The 14,763-nt window shown below is 33.1% G+C and overlaps 2 protein-coding genes across 6 annotated transcripts; one reads left to right on the top strand and one right to left on the bottom strand.

Annotated features, from left to right (window-relative positions):
- The first annotated feature begins 3,703 nt into the window (after nt 1-3,703).
- Nucleotides 3,704-8,434, top strand: LOC145012779 (potassium channel AKT1-like). Its single transcript, XM_078971571.1, has 9 exons — nt 3,704-3,955; nt 5,104-5,469; nt 5,599-5,656; nt 5,745-6,062; nt 6,151-6,396; nt 6,500-6,598; nt 6,693-6,911; nt 6,998-7,192; nt 7,281-8,434. The coding sequence occupies exons 1-9, from the start codon at nt 3,744-3,746 to the stop codon at nt 8,295-8,297; spliced, it is 2,730 nt and encodes a 909-aa protein (XP_078827697.1). The 5' UTR covers nt 3,704-3,743; the 3' UTR covers nt 8,298-8,434.
- An 84-nt stretch (nt 8,435-8,518) lies between these two features.
- Nucleotides 8,519-10,966, bottom strand: LOC145012780 (uncharacterized). Of its 5 annotated transcripts, none has more exons than XM_078971572.1 (7): nt 10,846-10,966; nt 10,453-10,676; nt 9,646-9,731; nt 9,414-9,560; nt 9,205-9,328; nt 8,841-9,124; nt 8,519-8,667 (listed from the first exon to the last, which is right to left on the bottom strand). In XM_078971572.1, coding segments are annotated over exons 1-7 (960 nt in total). In that variant the 5' UTR covers nt 10,848-10,966; the 3' UTR covers nt 8,519-8,574. The 5 variants fall into 5 exon arrangements, with proteins under 5 accessions (XP_078827698.1, XP_078827701.1, XP_078827700.1 ...); XM_078971575.1 differs by having other exon boundaries at nt 10,453-10,719; nt 10,846-10,964; XM_078971574.1 differs by having other exon boundaries at nt 10,453-10,719; nt 10,835-10,958.
- Between the last annotated feature and the right edge of the window lie 3,797 nt (nt 10,967-14,763).

Here is a 14,763-nt window from a genome sequence, read left to right on the forward strand (position 1 = left end):
TCAAAATATGTCAACCTAAACACGACCCATTTAACTATACAGGTCACGGGTTGGCGGGTTTGGAACATAAACTCATATATGACCCACCAACCCATTTATTTATACGGGTTCACAAGTTGGCGGGTTAATTGGTCAGATTTGGGTTCGTGGGTCCAAATTTTAGATATTTAAGTCTTAAACATCCAAATGAAAATTAAAAATATTCATAGATACATGTTACAGACTTAGTTTTATAGGTTACGACTTATGACCTTAGACCATCCACCACGAGTAATAATGTCAAAACAATCAAATGATCTATGAATAAATTGTATATATTATATAATACTTATTAAATATTAATACTTGATATATAAATACATTTAAAAATATAAATTTTTTTTTATTAAGAATATAAACGGGTTGGCGGGTTAACCCGTTTATTTTTTGAGAAACCCATATATGACCCGTTTAATAAACGGGTTGGCGGATTGACGGGTTAGCGGGTTGAAAAACTCAACCCAAACCCATTTATTTCGTATCGTATCGCGTATCGTGTCGAGAATTACCAGCCCTAACTGAATACAATTCGACAATGTTGTCCTTTCTCTTACTCTATTTGATATATAACCCCACAGAAGAAAAAAAAAAAATATCTTTTAATCGATCTCATATATAATATAATCTTGCCAATTATGTGCTTTTGACGTGTGTGTTTTTTTAATAATTAGTGATTATTTTATAGAAAAGGAATATGACAACGTAAAAAATCAACCACTCATAAAACATCTAAAACATATCTTTTAACAAACTTTATAGGAAATTTATATCTTTAAAACTTAAAATAAGTATATTATTGAATCTCAATAAATCAATAAAGTGATATTATTTAAAACACTATTATATTTTTTTGCAACTTCCATATTTAAATCATGCATATAAATTGAAAACACATTTAAAATAAATGTAACAACACAATGGGAAGTCTATCTTCTAAATTTATGCAAAAAACTGTTTAAATTTCTATTTCAAAATTTCTTTTTCAAAATTTCTTTTTCCATGTCTAATTAATGCCAAAAACTTATTACACATATGCAATTGAAGTAAATCACAAATAGCTACCTATAGCTAACAATCTCATCATTTTAGCTAACTATATTACATTCCTCTTTTACTACCCTTTACATCAAAATAGCTACATCTAGGAGTACTCAATAATTTATACAATCTTTAAGCAAAATTCTAAATGAGTTATTACACTCGACCAATAGTGAATCATCCCACAATTTTGTAACAAATGAGACTTTATAAAGTTCAAAATTATGCATTTTTCGAATAGCAAATAATGATTCATCCCTTTATGTCAAAACGCTTGATTAACAAAGCAACTCCTACACGTATATCATAATTTATGCATATCATCGTGAATCATACAATCCTCATATATATCTTTGCAAACTAAGCATATTTCATGTTTTATTTTCTTAAATTTAGTACTTCAATAAAAGCATTTTGATATTTATATAACTATTTTTGACGTGTGCATCCATTCTTACAAATATCTTGAAACAAATAGCACAAGATTTCTAGTTTAACGGTATCATGTGTTTTCCTTATTTCTTAAGGTTAAAAGTTCAAGTCTTGTCTGAAACCTTAAGTGAAATTAAATGTAATTTAGGCGTATATTGAATTTGATATTCTAAAAAAACATGAAAACGAATTCATATCACCAAATATTACATCATGCCCCCTAGCATTGGACATATCGACTTAACAAATAACAAGTAGTATACTCGAATACATAATAAACTAAATGAAACTATCCTTCATGTTTTTGTGATCAAAAGTACCATTAACATCTAAAGTCGTACAAGCTTAAAACATCGAAATTCAATACAATATACAAAACTAGTGATTTGGATTTATGATGGATTGCCGCTAGGGTGCTTATAAGTTGAATCTTCGACGACCGTGTCATCTAAGCAGTAATTACCTGAAGGATCTATATTTTGGATGTACTTACAATATTGGCTTGATGTTGTTTCACGACTAGTACGATCATGTTACTATACAAGCAAATGTTGCACAGGCATGTCGAACGACCTAAAATCACATGCCACACTATTTCTACTTACATCCAGAAATCCATCCCATAAACTCAGCTTTTTAAACCAACTTATAATTGAATATCGTATATCAAAATAATAGAATACCACAATTACAACACGAACCGTATAACTTTCAATGATTGAGTATATATTAGGTTAAAACTTATAACATTCAATCCAATCTTCTTTTCCTACTATTTCATCTAATTAATGGCATACTTACATGTCAATTTCTCAAATTGGAGCATCTTTTTTCAACATCCAAATATTTGTTCCTCTAAACACAACTAATACTTAAACATGAGATATTCAGAAAATCAAGCTTATATACATTTTGAACCTTTTTCTAACCATCACCAAAGTTTATAAATGCACAATTTGGTTCCAAAATTTTGATATTTAATCAAATATCATATTGCTTACGTTTGTCATTTTACATTAATATACCTTATACTAATATCTCACAGACCTAAAGGTGTATTACTTAAACCTAAAACATACTTCCATTTGTCATTTAATTCATCAAAATGGCATATTACTTCCATTTGGCAATGTAGATTGTGATACCTCCATAGTACACAAAATTTTAGAACATCAACAATGTCATTAAAAGAAGAAGCCGAACAAGATGCTAGACAAAAAAGAAAGCCAAGAAGGTTAAATCCTTATAATCTTTATGGGGTGTTTCGAAGATTAGAACACTTTTTATTTCTGTTTTTTTAGGGGTTTTACCAAAAGTAATTCTAACACTTTTTATTTGACCCAAACAAATTCTACGCTTTCTTATGCACTAATTAGTATTTATTATAAGACAAGTTTCGGAAAATCCAGTTACTTTTATGTTATTAATAAATATCTAGAATATATATTATCAATTTATTACTATCATTTGATTACCAATATGTGTTAATATTAATTTGGTATTATTTTATTAGTAAATATACATATACATACAAGTTAATATTGTTACTATACTTGGAGGACGAGTTTATGTTAAGATATTTTTTGTGGGTTTAAAAAAATATTCAAAAATATTGTATCATTACTATAGTTTGACTACGAATCTATTTTTAATATTAAAATATGAAACGGATACGGAGGGGATTTTGGAAACGTAAAATTCTCAAGACTCATTAATTTCATCACACAGTTTTACTACTTTATAAAACCAGTCCTTTAATTTCTTTACACATTGTTACGTTGGTACTTTGAAAGTTTACTTTAACATTTTAGTCCCCAAATGAGTATAGTTTCATGGTTTTATTGTTCATTGGTTATGGTTAGTTACTTTTCAAAAATTAATTATAATAGTATCACTTGACACTTTAAAATATCTAATACATGAATAATTAACTTATAGTATTAAACTACAAGCTAGAGGAAGCATCGAATAATAGTTGATATGTGTATACTAAAAATATCAAATTTCGAAATTAAAAGACTAAAGTAGGATTTATGAAATAGTAAAAGGACCATTAGTGTAATGTTATTAAAAAAAAAAGTATAGTTTCTTGGTAAGCAATAAAGAGCCCAAACAACACTAGGGAGGAAGAGTCTCGTGTAGACCGTGGGAGTTGGGACCCACATATCAAATTGTTTTGGGACATATAAATAGATGGCAGTCGAAGAAGAAAGAAGAGCATTCCGAAGTTAAAGATGGCGGAAATTTTTGATAGTGATAATAATCTCAAGAAGAATCGAGTATTTAGGGTTTCAATGTGTGGCGATGCGAAAGAACTCGAACAGATGTCCAGAGACGGCAGTCACTACAGTCTAACCACCGGAATTTTACCCTCGCTCGGTGCTCGTAGCAATCGTCGTGTTAAACTTCGTAACTTCATCGTCTCCCCTTACGATCGCCGTTACAGGTATATACATACACATAATTATCATATATTCATGTCGATGAATCAAATAATCATCTATGATTGTTTTGTGTTTCTGTTGAATACTGTTTCTTCATTCTTAATATTGCTATACATACAGTTTCAGCGAGCGTATGTTCAGCGATAGGTTTAATAGTCGCGAATTTGCAATCTGAAACTGGATTTTAGTTGCCAATTTTAGTCTAATTGAAATATTTAACGGTTCGTAAATTCTGTTTGGAGCTTCGTAGAGCGTAGTTTGCTGATTTTTGTGAAACCGCCATTGATTACGAATTGAGTTCCGAGGCAGTCAACCTGCTGTAATTTCTTGTACGCTGTGCATTATCAATTGTACAGTAGATAGCATTATTACGAGCAAAAGCATTTATATCTCTGCAGTTTTGAAACTGTTATTATTGTTGGTATCTTCTGCTCAGCGGATATTGCAGAGATTTGGACGTTGATTCTATCACAGATTTTTTAGTGCGTTTTATTATTATTTCTTAAAACCGTTCAAATCTTGATTGAGTATTAAATATGTATAAACTTTTAAATATTTAATATGCAAAATCAAAGTAAAACAAGAAACATCAACATTGGGCAACTTTAATAAGATTCACGATTAAAGTACTTGGTTTGGACGGAGGTAATTATATATTCGGTTGTCATTTGTTGTTCTAAGAATAATGGATGGTGTATACGAGAAGAGAAATTCCAAAGGAATTGTTGTTTGTTTCTTTTGTTCAATAGTATATCTCTAAGGCCTCAATTTAAGAATAACTAATAATAATCTCTTTGTTCTTTAAAGTTAAAATAAAAGGTATCATAAGTCATAGTTGTATTCCTTTTTATGTTTCTATTTTCTCTTTGATGCATTTATTTCCTTTTTGAAAATTGTAAAGAACTAATATTGTATTTAATATGAGAAGATGACAATTAAAGGAAAACGATATGAGAATTTTTTCTACTTCCGTCTAATTTTGACTCTTTTTGGTGGAAAAGAATGACTTTGCATTCAACGTGTCTTTAAGCCCGTAAAACCAAACTTTTAATCTAACATATGTGGGAATCTAGATGACATATACCGTGTCATTTTCTATTCTATTATCTACTTAATTAATTAATTAAAAAACGTTATTTATCTTTTACAGGACATGGGAAACATTTCTAGTTGTACTTGTACTCTACACTGCGTGGGTGTCCCCATTCGAATTCGGTTTTCTCGAAGAACCACGAAAACCACTTTCGATTATTGACAACGTTGTCAATAGTTTCTTTGCTATTGACATCATTCTCACGTTCTTCGTAGCTTACCTCGATAAAAACACCTACCTTCTTGTTGATGAACACAAACAAATTGCATGGAGATATACAAGCACTTGGCTAGTATTCGATATCATCTCCACAATTCCTTCCGAATTAGCCCACAAGATTTCCACCGGATCCTTACAATCCTATGGATTATTCAACATGTTTCGACTCTGGCGTTTACGCAGAGTCAGCGCCTTATTTGCCAGGTACTTTATTTTTTTTCCTACTTATCCTTGACCTGGCCCACACTGCCCTCAAACCCTTTAGGTCATTCGTTACATCGCGGATTAAGTTTTTTTCACTTTTCTTTTAATTTCTTCTTGTTTTTTTTATAGATTGGAGAAAGATAGACATTTCAACTACTTTTGGGTGCGATGTGCGAAGCTTATTTTTGTAAGTACTATTATCCTGACACTACTTAACGTCTGTTATTTGTTTTTGGTTATGTTAAGTGCGTTTTAACATAATTTATTTTATATAGGTTACCCTATTTGCGGTTCACTCAGCGGGGTGTTTCTACTATTATCTAGCTGCTCATTATCCAAACCCGGGTAGGACTTGGATCGGGTACGATAATGAAGGGTTTAAACAGGAAAGTTTGGGGGTTCGTTATGTGACATCCTTGTATTGGTCGATTACAACTCTCACCACTGTGGGATATGGAGATTTACATGCTCAAAATAGAAGGGAGATGATATTTGTCATATGTTACATGCTTTTCAACCTTGGATTGACTTCGTATCTCATCGGAAATATGACAAATTTAGTCGTCCATGGCACTAGTAAAACTAGACAATTCGTAAGTTTTCTCGACATATTACCATTTTTTAGTTTAATATGTATTCTGTAATATGTTTATTTACTTTTGGGTTTTGTGTTTTATGTAGAGGGACTCGATTCAAGCGGCTTCGAGTTTTGCTCATAGGAATCAGTTGCCAGTTCGTTTGCAAGATCAGATGCTTGCGCATTTGTGTTTGAAGTTTAGAACGGATTCAGAGGGCCTTCAACAACAAGAGACTCTTGATTCGCTACCAAAAGCCATTCGTTCAAGCATTTCTCATTTCCTTTTCTATTCGCTTCTAGATAACGCCTACTTGTTTCGTGGCGTCTCCAACGACTTGCTTTTTCAGCTGGTATGTTTAATGTCTATATCCCTATTCAGTTTTTAATTAAATATATTTTCCAAAAACAGAAATTTATTTTCGTATTTAATAACGATTCATGATTTCTTTTAAGGTTTCGGAAATGAAAGCGGAATACTTTCCTCCAAAGGAAGATGTTATTTTGCAGAACGAAGCGCCAACGGATTTCTATATACTTGTTACGGGAGCAGTGGTGAGTCTTTATTGGTTGTATATATTTTCAATAAGAGTAATTGATTTTTTTTTTTTTTTGTTTTGTGTCTAATGATTTAATTATGTAAAATCAGGAATTGATCGTTATGAAAAACGGAGTCGAACAGGTTATAGCTGAAGCAAGACCTGGTGACCTTTGTGGTGAAATCGGTGTTCTTTGTTATAGACCACAACTTTTTACAGTTCGCACCAAAAGATTAAGCCAGTTATTACGATTAAACCGGACCACCTTTTTAAACATTGTTCAAGCTAACGTTGGTGATGGGACAATCATTATGAACAATCTTCTCCAGGTTTTTATACTGTTAAATATTTTTTTCTTATTAAGACATTGTAGTTTGTGTCATTAAATATATATATATTTTTTTTATGGGGACAGCATTTGAAAGACGTAGGTGATCCACATATGGAAACGGTGTTGGTGGAGACAGAGAACATGTTGGCACGTGGCAGGATGGACTTGCCTCTAAGTCTCTGCTTTGCTACACTTAGAGGAGACGACCTTTTGTTGCATAAATTGCTTAAGAAAGGTCTTGACCCAAATGAATCCGACAACAATGGGAGAACCGCTTTGGTAAATATTCAAACATACAATTTAAAAAAAAAAATTAATATTTATATCTGTTTTTTTAATCAATGTTTTTGTTTTGTGTTGTTTTCAGCACATAGCAGCGTCAAAAGGAAGTCAAAATTGTGTGCTTTTGCTTCTAGATTATGGAGTAGATCCCAATTGTAAAGATTCAGAAGGGAGTGTTCCATTATGGGAGGCGATAGTTGGTGGCCATGAAACAGTGATTGGAATTCTAGCGGATAACGGCGGGACTTTATCTTCCGGCGACGTGGGCCAGTTTTCTTGCATGGCGGCTGAACAAAACAACCTAGATTTACTCAAAAAGATCATTCGTTATGGAGGTGACGTGACGCGTCCTAAAAACGACGGCTTGACGGCTCTTCATGTCGCTGTCAATGAAGGCAATGTTGAGATGGTGAAGTTTCTATTAAGTCAAGGAGCTAATATTGACCAAGTAGACGGTCACGGGTGGACCCCACGAGATTTGGCTGACCAACAAGGACATGAAGATATCAAGACGCTTTTCCAATCTGTAATAGTTGACCACCAGTTGACCAAACCGCCACCTGTACCACTCGTGTCCATTCCCGAAGACACACGGGCGCATCATTCGCCACATGTACAGTTTCTCGGGAGGTTCAAAAGTGAGCCCACGATGACCCAAGCAGGACCGGATACAGACGATGGGCCCGGGTCAGGATCAGGGTCATGGAGCAGGTCAAGGCGGAGGCGTAGAAGTGATAATTTCCATAATTCGCTTTTTGGTATTATGTCGAATAAAAGAGAAGGCGAGAATAGTATAGATTTGGTATCCCCTAAGCCTACAAGCATTGGAGGTGGGTGGAGAGAGAAGGAGAATCCGGGCAGGATTGTTGTGAGCTGCCCGGAGAAAGGTGATGTTTCGGGCAAGCTTGTTATGTTACCGAAGACGTTTGAAGAGTTAGTTGAGATTGGGTTGAAAAAGTATGGTTTGTTGGGGGCGAGGGTTGTGAATAAAGAAAGGGCGGAAGTAGATGATATAGATGTTGTTAGAGATGGTGATCATTTGGTATTTGTGAGTGATGCAAATATGCCGAGTGAACAACCAGATGGTGAAAATCTAAGATAACACCATCAAGATTTATCTAATTCTAATCTCTTTAATTGTTTATTATCTTTTTTTGGTAGATTTTTAACTTTTTCTAAACAGATATGAGATAACCTAACATATATCAATCAATAGTAACATTCTCTGTTTTTCTTCTTTGTTATGTTGTATTGATAATGCATATATACAACTGAAACGATCATATATTGATGTATATATATATTATATAATATAACAAGACGAAAGGCAAACCAGACTTATTATTATTATTTTTATATATTTATGTGTATAGAGGAATTTACAAAAGCTTGAGCATTCTAAGTCGGTCTGCATGTTCTGGTTCGAGTTTTGGAGGGGTGTAACGTCCATGAAGATCCTCCACTACGTACTCCTATATCAGAAAAAGAAAAAGAAGGATTCAAACAAACAAAAAAATCTGTTTGGCTTTTCGAACTATCTACTTTTTTCTTTAAAAGCGGGCGGGCATTAACGATAATAGCATCAGTACTTTTGAAGGGGCATTTAAGAAGGTTAGGTAGTAGGTAGTATGTAGGTAGGTTGTACCTGGGTAAGTTCTTTTTTGGTGAGGATGTGATAGTGCCTTTGCCATATCCTTTGTATAACCATGGTTGCAGCAAGAAAGCCATAGGCAATCCCAAGTATGATGAATATAACAATGAAAACGATAACCAAAGCTAAACACGCTTCCATTGATGCAGGAAAACAGTCCAAAATTCCCCACCCAAAACAGCAGTTTTGACACCCAGCCATTCGCGGATCATTGTTCAGAGATGTACAATGAACTATCACCCCAATAAACCCAACCACCACAAAAAAACCAATCACCCCTGGTCATATCATAACAATACTTCAATAATACTTTCTAAATCGATAAATGAATAGATTCGCATATTTACAAAACACGTACCTACACAATAGTAGAATGGGAGAGGATGAGTTGATAAAATACGATCCCAGTTGTCGCTAAAAGAAGTTCTGAAAGATCCGTCTTTGTCCACAATGTATGCAACACCTCCGATCAGTCCAATCACCTTCATCAGTGAATTGTAATGTTGTATGATTACTTAAATAGATTAGATTTGGAAGAAAAGGGGAAAAAAATGAAGATTTTCTCACAGTTTGAACAGCTAAAAAGACAAGGAAGACATCCCTAGCAACAAATAGTCTGAACTTGATCTTTCGCCATGAGTTGTCTTTCAATTCAACAACTTGAAGATGAAACTGAGCTTTGCAAGTTGTGCAATGAGAAAAGGCAAATCCTTCCTGTTTAAAAATTACACGTGTTAAAGAAAATGTAAATTGATTTTTGATAAATTTAGGGTGATGATTAGTGATTGTCATTCGTCACCTTGACAGATCGCCAGTGGTCAAGGCATGCACGATGAACAAACTGCTGTGTGCCTTTGCACATGCATGGAGATATCAGATCGTTATCTACAAAAAGAAAGATGGAATTAATGAGGAATTGTTATGGAATCGGAGATATTTCTATTCTTACTAAAAATAGAAGTTAATAGCATCAAAGATTAGAAATTGACACTATATAATCCTGATACACCACTAGTCATCAAACAAATTGAATAACTTTCTTACAGTGTTGCGTCTCTTTCTCACAATTTGGGGATTGGAGAGGAGAGACATTAACAAAAGAGGGACAAGGAGCACTCAAATTCTGTTTATTACACTAGATAGTTTAATAACTTGTCTTATGATAAAAGCATTATAAAACTTGATCGATAACAATTTGGGATCGATAATTATAGTAAAAATCATTTGAAAGAGAAGCCAAAATTAGTAAAATGAATACCTTTGTGGAGCAATTTAGAGACATGATATGTGCAGGAAGCAAATCTAGACTGATTTTGATAAGTAATTTTAAGTACATCAGTAAGATATAGGAGTAAAAACTTTAACACAAATGGACATTTGATCATAGAAGCACTTTAAGCGTTTACTGATTTCCATCATCGTCTTTAGAGAATATATGTAAAATGTTCAACATAACACCGATTGTGAAGTAACGACTGCAAACTCAGAAGATCATGAGAAATTTTAAGCGAATTTAATCAGTGAAGGAATAGAAAACTCTAAAACTGAATTATGCTCTTATGAACTTATCGATTTCACTATTAATGAAAAAAAACATAACATTCACCTTCCTCTCCGTCGCATTCAAGGCAAATACGGCAAGTGATTATCGATCCAGCTTCAACATCTTCATAAGTAATCTCAGTAGAACCCAAACCCGCCGCCGCTGCCAACGACGATGAACCAGAAGCAGCATTTTGGTGATTCTGAAGTAGAGGATCCGTATCGCTAGGGTTTACGAAACCGCTTGCTTCCAGCTCAATTTCTCCGGCCATTTTCGCAGAATTTAACCTAATTAATCGACGGAAGCACAAAAAATTCTCCAATTGTTGAACTAACGATCAAAATCACATAAGAACATGAGATAGTGAGAATGGAAAGTGAAGTACCAAGCTTATACTGAAGTAGTGATCATGAAACAGTAGTATGAACAGTTCAAAGTGATTTACCTAAGACTTACATAAATGTGTATTGGGTGGGGAATTGAAGAAGATGGTGATAGAAAATGTTGAACAGCCCCGTCAGCTCATGGAAGATGGAACCGACTGCTGTTACGTGGGGTGTGGGCACTCATCTGTTATCTATTTATATCCGCTTTTCCCCAAATACCTACTATTTTCGTCTATAAATAAATATATATTGTTAAAAGTATATTCTTTTTTTTATTTACAACTATTTCTTTTTCTCAAACTTATCTCTTGATTGATTCATCCATCCTTTTTGTTTATGTTTTGTTAATTTAGTGATATTTTAAAATTTTAGGTATAATGCAAAGTTATACATATTAGTTTGTTTTTTTAAAAGCTACATACTAATTAAAATTCTAACAAAACGCTATAATTAAAATGCTACTAATTACAACGGGTTTAAAAACCAAGCTTTTCAGGTTATATTGGAGCCGAAAGCTTTACGTCTAAGCCAAGAAAAAAAATTGCAACATATTAGTTTGTTTTTGTTTAAAAAAAAAATATAAATATGTTTAATCATAATCAATTTGAAAAAAAAATAATAATAATAATGAACCTAATTATCAAAAGAACCATAAATTTCATAGATAATATATACGAAAACTGACAACCACCTATGAAATAATGACAGTGATCTAAAAAATGGTGATGTTGCAATCAAAACAACATCATTTTGAAAAGAAAAAAAAAAGTCTAATTTTTCCATATGTGAAACGTGAGTTTTATCTACATCTTTAACCTGTTATAGTTTGCAAAATTACTATTTTTTGGAAAGTGTTTAAATAAAATTAGACATCATTTTATTTAACCTGTTAGATCATTATTATAAAAATAAAATCTTTTTCTTTTTCATACTATAGTTTGTTATATGTTTATATAATAGTTATCATGACGAGTAAATTACACGAATGACTCCTATGATTTAGGGTAATTTACACGTCTGGTCCCTAATTTATTTTTTTAACTCGAAATATCTCTACTGTTTGTTTTTATTATGCGTTTGATCCCTACTGTTTATTTCTATTACATGTTTGATCTCTATCTAATCAAAAAAATATTATTTAAAAAAGAAAAATTAGTGGTTATGTAAGGTAAGATGAGGGGTGGGGTTTGAGGGTGTTTATTTAATTAAATTAAAAAATCAAGAGCAAAATAGTTTTTTTAGGTAAAATAGGGATCAAACGTAAAAAAAAAAAAAAGAACCTACCAAATTAAAAAATAAATTAGGAACCTAATATACAAATTATCCCAAACCATAATGATCATTTGTGTAATTTACTCTATCATGATCTATAAAACTATCATATTTATTACCATTTCTCTATTTATAGTAAACATGTTTTTTTTTGTTAGTGAAGGAGGCCGAAATATTTCCCCACGGGAAATGAATTTTCTAAATATAGATAAATCCTTATTTATTTATTTATGAGCATTCATCCAAAAAATGTCAGTGGTTAGTTGTAGAACTTTTATTTCGAGTTGAAGTTAAATGACAAATTTTCAAAATGGTCCTTGTGTTATTTGAAAAGTGGTAAGTTGTTGACACATGGTTTCAAAAAATCACATTTTTGATATCTTCTAACATTTCGGTAGTAAAATTGGGTTATTTTGATCTTTTGAATACTTTTATGCATTTAGAATATTAGAATTCGTATATTTTACTCAATTTTTTCAGCAAGAGAAACCCATTTTATTTATGTTTATTTTTAAAATAGAGTTTATTTATAAATGTGGAATTCGTCCCATAAAAATTATTTTTAAAAAAATGTTTTCGTTGATTATTATAGACCTTACAATATTTCATTGCACTAATGACATATACTCCTTGAAACTCTCAATGGATTGTATCTTTGTACCATTACCTGTCTTATAAGAAAATTGAGTGGGTCGCGCTTGAGAGCCTGGTGAGCACATAAGGTTTTCAACCCACAATTTTTTTATTATATTGTTTTAAGTATATATAACACACCAAACAGATTAATCCTGATTACTCATTCCCGTTATTTTCACTATTTGATCATAAATGATAATCAAGGGATCTATCCTAGAGGATCTCTGTAACAACAATTATACAATATTGTATCGGAGATTCCTTGGCAATACATGTTAGTAAAGAAACCATGAGGGGGATAGAGAACTCGAATAAACACACAATCCATACTCTAGGATATTATGATTCATCAACACTTACAAATTATGAGTATGCTAGTGTTACACTAAACTGTCTAGAAGAGTCTGTGATTATCATCAATACTCTGCTAGATGAATGCTCTTAGTTAGGCATGGTCTCTCACCACTATTCTATCTCTAGCATGGTCTCTCACCATTATTTTCTCTAGTATGGTCTCTCACCACTCTTCTGTCTCTGACATGGTCTCTCACCATTATACTATCTCTTTTATCTATATACCATTTTTACCCGATACAATATAAGTATAATAAAGTACATATATAATTTACTATGAGTAAAAATCATTATCTCATTTAACACAACTATCAGGAGCGCATATAATAAACACATAAGGCATCTAAGCAAATTTAATATTTGATATTTATATGTAAGCTGAAAATAACTTGCACTCACATGATAAAAGTGGATACCTTAGACTTAGGGTGGAACTTCGCCTTGGTGCCTTAGTTTTTTCTTTGATGTGACCTAGTATGACGATTACTAAGTCTTAATCTAACACTCCTGGTGACTAATGATGGTCTAGATTCCTCATTAATCCTAATGTCTACATCAAGATCTATCAAGTAAGGAACAAAAATGTAGGATCATATCGAAGGTAGGGTATGTTTGGTATACAGAGTATATAGTTTGGAAATCCCACTTTAAACAACTCATATAAATCCAGCCTAGACATCATCCCCGTAAGTAGAACAATTAGTATAATGACTTGGAATTACTGATAAATTTTATTTATAGATTCATAATAACGACTTATGACTATAAATACAAGTTACACTGAAAGCATAAGAGTGTAGCTTAACTTATAGTGGTTTTAGCAAAAAGCAGGAAAACGCGCAAATAAAATTCCAAAACCGAAAGCTCCTATTTATCGGATCCTCTAACACACTAGAGCCCCACTACTGACCAATAAAACCCCCTAAAACTGTCCCTAAAGAAATCTAGAGGTTTAAGAGAGAGTTGTGGAGGTTTTGGAGTGGAAATAAGCTGAATTTGGAAGGGTTTATATAGGCTGCTGGGAGACGCGCTGCACCATCTTGTCATGTTGGCTCCTCCCAACTTGTGTCACATGTCACGTCTTGAAGGGTCCACCTCCCACCTATCTAGAAGCAGCCACATGTTGCTATTCTGGTGAGCAACGTGTCAGCTTTTCATGGTGCCATGTTACCATGTCTCACAAAGAGTTCAACCACCCAACGTTGCCATGTGGCGCTCTCTCATGGTTTCACGTCATCAAGCGCATCGTACACTACGCATATGCGAATTTCCTAATTTTCGAAAAATTCATAACTTCTTCATAGGAGCTCTGTTATTTACATTCTTTATATCCCCGAAATTCTATCGACGATCTATACAACTATTATTAAGGTCTCGACTACTAATTATCACTCTAACAAAAATTCATATTTAGACTAGTTTAGACTGTTAAAGTGCGTGTGAAATTTATAACTCCTTTCTTGACTGTCTTTATATCGACAAGTTCATATTCACGAGATCTTAAAATTCAACATTGGTCAAAGTCAACACACATCACATACAACCCTAAACAGGGTCAGTCCAAGTTCAGTCAAAGTCAACATTAGTCAAAGTCAACATTCAGTTGACATGACTCGCCGAGTTGGCCTACCAACTCGTCGAGTCCATGCTTCTCTAATCCCACACAAAACCCCGGCTCCACTCGTCGAGTCTAGCAAAACTCGACGGGTTCTCCTTCAATCATAAC

This window comes from Lactuca saligna, chromosome 8, assembly GCF_052625555.1.
Source record: "Lactuca saligna cultivar CGN05327 chromosome 8, ASM5262555v1, whole genome shotgun sequence".
NCBI classification, from domain to species: Eukaryota; Viridiplantae; Streptophyta; class Magnoliopsida; order Asterales; family Asteraceae; genus Lactuca; species Lactuca saligna.

Excerpts from the sequence above, each read along its gene's own strand:
- LOC145012779 (XM_078971571.1), top strand. The coding sequence starts at position 3,744 with ATGGCGGAAATTTTTGATAGTGATAATAATCTCAAGAAGAATCGAGTA. Across the intron at positions 3,956-5,103 it reads CCTTACGATCGCCGTTACAG|GACATGGGAAACATTTCTAG; the intron begins GTATATACATAC and ends TATCTTTTACAG. Across the intron at positions 6,063-6,150 it reads CTAGTAAAACTAGACAATTC|AGGGACTCGATTCAAGCGGC; the intron begins GTAAGTTTTCTC and ends TGTTTTATGTAG.
- LOC145012780 (XM_078971572.1), bottom strand. Across the intron at positions 9,125-9,204 it reads CCCATTCTACTATTGTGTAG|GGGTGATTGGTTTTTTTGTG; the intron begins GTACGTGTTTTG and ends TGATATGACCAG. Across the intron at positions 8,668-8,840 it reads CCAAAAAAGAACTTACCCAG|GAGTACGTAGTGGAGGATCT; the intron begins GTACAACCTACC and ends TTTCTGATATAG.